The sequence below is a fragment of the Nannobrachium achirus genome (genome assembly GCF_963921795.1).
Source record: "Nannobrachium achirus genome assembly, chromosome: 11".
In the NCBI taxonomy this organism is placed as follows: domain Eukaryota; kingdom Metazoa; phylum Chordata; class Actinopteri; order Myctophiformes; family Myctophidae; genus Nannobrachium; species Nannobrachium achirus.
In genome coordinates, this window is record NC_137820.1 from 50,716,846 (window position 1) to 50,721,845 (window position 5,000).

At 39.7% G+C, this 5,000-nt stretch overlaps 1 protein-coding gene across 1 annotated transcript in view; it reads left to right on the plus strand.

The window, feature by feature from the left end:
- Window positions 1-5,000, plus strand: part of cbfb (core-binding factor subunit beta) — a gene marked incomplete at its 5' end in the record, with an annotated part of 54,485 nt that overhangs the window by 17,191 nt on the left and 32,294 nt on the right. Inside the window, one exon of the mRNA XM_080737149.1 lies at window positions 653-739. Within this exon, the coding sequence (XP_080593275.1) occupies window positions 653-739 (87 nt within the window). The remainder of the gene's footprint in view (window positions 1-652; window positions 740-5,000) is intronic.

A 5,000-nucleotide genomic window follows, 5' to 3' on the forward strand; every position in this document is an offset into this window, starting at 1 on the left:
TTTAATGCGGCCGCTTTATGCTCGAGACCCGATAATTGTCGATTTATGCTCGAAACCTGAAAAAAGTCGATTTATGCTCGAAACCCGAAAATAGCCGATCTACAAGCCCAGAACGCAGTGAGATGAGATCGGCTATTTTTGACACGCGACACTCACTCTCTTGAGTCTTGACTGTCTGTCATCACGCACGGCGGAAACAATACCATCACTCATCATCATATTGATGTAGAAAAGACTTCAGTCATGACCTTTGTTCTGTAAAATATATATTTCATGAAACCAATTAGGCCGTAATGAGAAGTAAAAATCACCTTTTATTTGATTTTTTTCCTGTCATTTTATAATTTGGGTAACGTGCTACTTTAAAATGTTTTATTTTAGACTATTTATTTTAGACTATTTATTTTTATTTTTATTTTAACTTTTGAAATATAGGGGGAACTTTTGTTTGTTGCCCTTGTTTTACACGTAGAACAGAAATGTATTGTTTATTAATTAAATAGATGTCTGATATGTTTTCTCAAATAGCCAAAAGCAGCCTTAAAGTTCTTAGGCTGTTCATTTTAAATTTGTGACTGTATTCCCTCTGCGGTTTTAATGTTTATTTTTTATTTATTGATATGTTTGGTTTTACTTTTGTATTTTCTATTAGATCAAATACACGGGGTTCAGAGATCGGCCTCATGAAGAGAGACAAGCCCGCTTCCAGAACGCCTGCAGAGACGGACGGTCAGAAATAGTGAGTGGAAGCTTTTCTCCTCTCAATGGAAATACGAACAGAGAATAAACTGTCTGCAGCCCTTTACAATTTACATTGCCGTTAGTGAAAGTTTGTTTGCGTAGTGGTTCTCAAACCTTTTCATGCAAAGGACCCCCAAATTAATATGTATCTGGCCACGGACCCCCTACTGAAAACATGTTGTGCCAGGGACCCCCAGAAGAGAGGATTTGTGTTAAAAAAAATAGTCTTTTTCATTTCATTTTTCAAAAATAGCTAAAGTATAAAATATGAATAAAGAGCTATATTAACACATTTCGCTCGGGACACCCTGGAAACCCCCCAAGGACCCCTGGGTGTCCCTGGACCCCACTTTGAGAACCACTGGAATATAAAGCTCTCTTGAGACCGCATGTGCTGAGAGATGATTGACAGACGGACAGACAAAATCAAAAATGTGGCCATGATTCGAAATATTTTGAAAGTGCATTTCAAAATACTGGTCCCCTCAGAAAAAGTCTTATCTCAAGACCACCTTTAACAGCCTAGCTGATGTCAATAGACCGCTGCAATCAGCTCACTGTGCAATTCATGGACACGCACACGCATGTGCCTTGGTTACCTTATACATGATCCTAGATGACTATGCATTTGATGTATTACCTCATGTCTACCTTGCTTATTGTAAGTCGCTCTGGATTAAGAGCGTCTGCTAAATGCCTAAATTGTGAAAATCATCAGTGCTAATTGACCAATTTAACTCAGAGAGTGAACACTCTTTTTCTTTTGAACAATGTCTCTAATCTGGCACCAGACCACCAGCCAGACATGCTATCACACACATACTGTACGCAAGGCCTTCTTCATCCTCTGGTCTACAAGTTCACTGCTGTTTATCTCTGCTGTGTTTGTTCTTCTGGCAACAACCTCACAGAATCACAAAGCACGTATTATCACACATGTCCTTATTGGTTATCATTATAGAGGCCTGTAATTTTAGGCTCTAAACTGCGCAATACCACCACCGTAATCTTTAAGGCCTGCTTTCTGTTGTCACATGTAACAGTTCTTTTTAAAGCTTCAGTCCGTAGCTTGTATGTATGTCTTTTGGTCTCCGTCTCCCCACGGAGTGGTAGATAGTAGATACCACATATCACTACCGAAGAGTCGGACAATGAAGACTGTATATCTATCTAGTGTCCGTTCTGGTGCACCGGCCTGCTTCAAAGAACTTCAGTGTCCAACCCGACACCAGGGTTCTAAATCAATCAATGGAAGAGCAGGGAAACCACCTTCAACTGCAGATACAGTGCTAGTTATACTAACATGCTGTGTACAGATTGGATAAATTAACATTTTATTCATTAAAATAAGTATTTTTAAATTACATTTAAAATTATTATTATCAGTAGGCTATATTATTACCCTTATTATTATTATTACCCTTATTATTATATATCTTTCTGTTTTTGTTGTATTCCTACAGTATATAACTCTCAAGGTGTAGGAGTCATTTCGTCACACTGCTTGCAACAGTGTGACGAAATGAGCAATTTGTCCTCTCTGGTTATACACAATAAAAACGATCTCATTAGAATGTCTTCCTTTATATTTAACAGTACAGCCTGGGATCCATTTCAGTCCCTAAACAGTGGCTATATTCCATTATGGTCTGAAAGAGTATAGCTAGAAAAGATACAGGTCTGTTTATTCCAGTGTATACACACATTAAGAATATAAACAAACCTTTTGCAGCCCACAAATACACATGAAATCACGCACTGTCAGTGCTTATTTTAAAATGACGCCGTAATTTTTACAGTGCAAACAGTTTATTCTAAAAAAAAAAAAAAACAGAGAGTGAAGAAAAGTCTTGTGTTAGAGTAAATGTGTTCAATGCTGTAATTACCCAATAACAATATAGATGATATGTTACCTGTTTATCCATCCCTAATGTACCTGCTTGTCAGAAGTAAGTGATAATGACATTGCAAAAAATGCATCTAAACACCTTGCCCTCATTGTTTTTTGCTCTCTCTCTCTCTCTTTGTAAACACTTCTTTATTTTGATAGAGACTGCAGCTAATGATGTTTGTGGGTGCTCTCTTTTAGTTGGTAGGGGTGTACCGGAGAGAACTGATTGGTAGAAACTCCACTCTTAATTAGGGTTGGGATCTTTTAGGATTTTAACGATTCCGGTTCCTTAAGGATTCCCTCTCAACGGTCTGATTCCTGAATGCTTAACGATTCCTATAGGGGGTTCCACATGGACAGTTACAGGGCTGTAGCTCTGAGAGTGTACACATGGAATTTGTACACTCCGAGTTATGGTTGTCTTTGAAATTAAAAAGTTTGAGAACCACTGGTATTGTAATGGTATAGTAGACGTGTCGTGAGGTCCACATATCCAGCTCTCACAGGTTCTAGAAACAGTATTTGATGGAACCGATCCTGGTTCCTCCAGTTCTTCCAATTCCGGATCCCATTCCCAACCCTACTTTTAATGCATACTGTCTTGTAAGACAGTGTCTCAACTGTCTCATGGCATATAACGAAAAACTCTCATACCCTGCACATATTCCCATTAGCATGTACAGTAAATGTACTGTAATTTTCTCTGCAGCAGCAGGGTCACACTGTTAACTAGAAAAGTTTGATCCTCAGAGCACAAGCTTCCACCAGGTCGGGTTGCCTAGCCAGGGCCTGTGAACTTCGGTCATAGCCATTTGGAATGGGATCTGAACTCATACATCTTGATCACATGACCCCAGAGATAATGTGTAGCAATTTGTGTTAGTTTGGAAAGAATCTGTAGGATTACTAGCAAAATGTGTTTTGAAGAAAACACAATATGGCAGAAAATGGAATCTTGCACAAACAGGGAAAAAAGAACTGGGTGGAGATTCTTCCTTGGCCTACTGGGAGAGTGCGTGAAAAGATTCCCGTTGATCGGTCAACGGTGCTTGTAGGTGTAGCATGTCTCGGAGAACAGGCCCCTCCAACAAACTTTGAAAGACAATCAGTGTCAATTGGAATAGAATCAGAAAGATCTGACCGATCCGTCTTGATCACATGACTATAGAGATAACGGTAATGTGTACCGGTTTACAAGATGTTTGGACACAATCTAGGAATAATATAAAAAATGTGTTTAGCAAAAATCTCCCCCCTTGGTGGCATTATAACAGGCCGATGTGAGACATTTGGAGCAGAGGTTCTGCTCTGGCCTCCAGCGTGTGTGTGCACGTCGATCGGGCCGACAGTACCGGAGATTAGCTATGCAAAAACAGACAGAGTCACAGACGGATGACACATGCGGACGGACTGGCGGTCAGGGGAGAAAACATAGTCTTGGCCACGCTTTGGGCCTTGCGGAGACAATGATTATGGAAAGAATTAACTCATTTGACCACTGATAGAGATCTGCCATGGCTTTGCTGTAACCACCTCCCCAGTGAATCTCTTTCTTTCAAAGTTTCCTTCTCTCATCATTGCTTATTTCAGTGCCCTGCTGATAGCCTTATTCCATATGAAAAGCATCACACCCACCCAATCACAATCATATATTTCTCTTTTGAGATGGGTCCCTTCCAGATGACTTGCCCTTGAATGTGTGTCATTGAGATCAACTATGTCATTGTAAATGCCCATTTTCCAGATAAATGATAAGTCGTTTCTTCAGGTAATGGAAATAATCGCCCAAGCTTTTTTGTGTTTTATCATTTTGACAGATATGTGCAGTTATATCTTATCTGTATTTGCATTTTTATCAATAAAAACGTCAATCAATCAATAGTTCAATACAGTGATTGAGACAAATTAAGTGGCCACCATGACACAGATGCTCCACATGTATACACACACATTCCTGCCTGTGCTATTAGTCTCGGATATTATAGTTACAGTAAGCCTAAGGTCGTAGCCATATGTTCATGACTTGTCTACTATATATTGGGCATCGTAAAACAATCATATCCTCCCTCATTACTGTGTTTAAAAGCCTACATTATGTTCTCAATAACAGACCTTTAACAATAGGTGAAGTTAGGGGAAAAGGCCCCCAGGTTACTGGCACACACATAAATACTGACACACACAGAACACCAACCAACTTCTGCTGTATTAGTCAGACTCTTAAGTACTTTTTGAAACATATGCTGTAATCATCGTTGCAGAGGGAGAAGAGCTCTGCATCTAGTTTTACCAGCTTTTAGCGGGACAGGATGGCCTCATCTGTCTGCCTGGGGACATAACTGGCTATTTGTCTGTCTGTCTGTCTGTC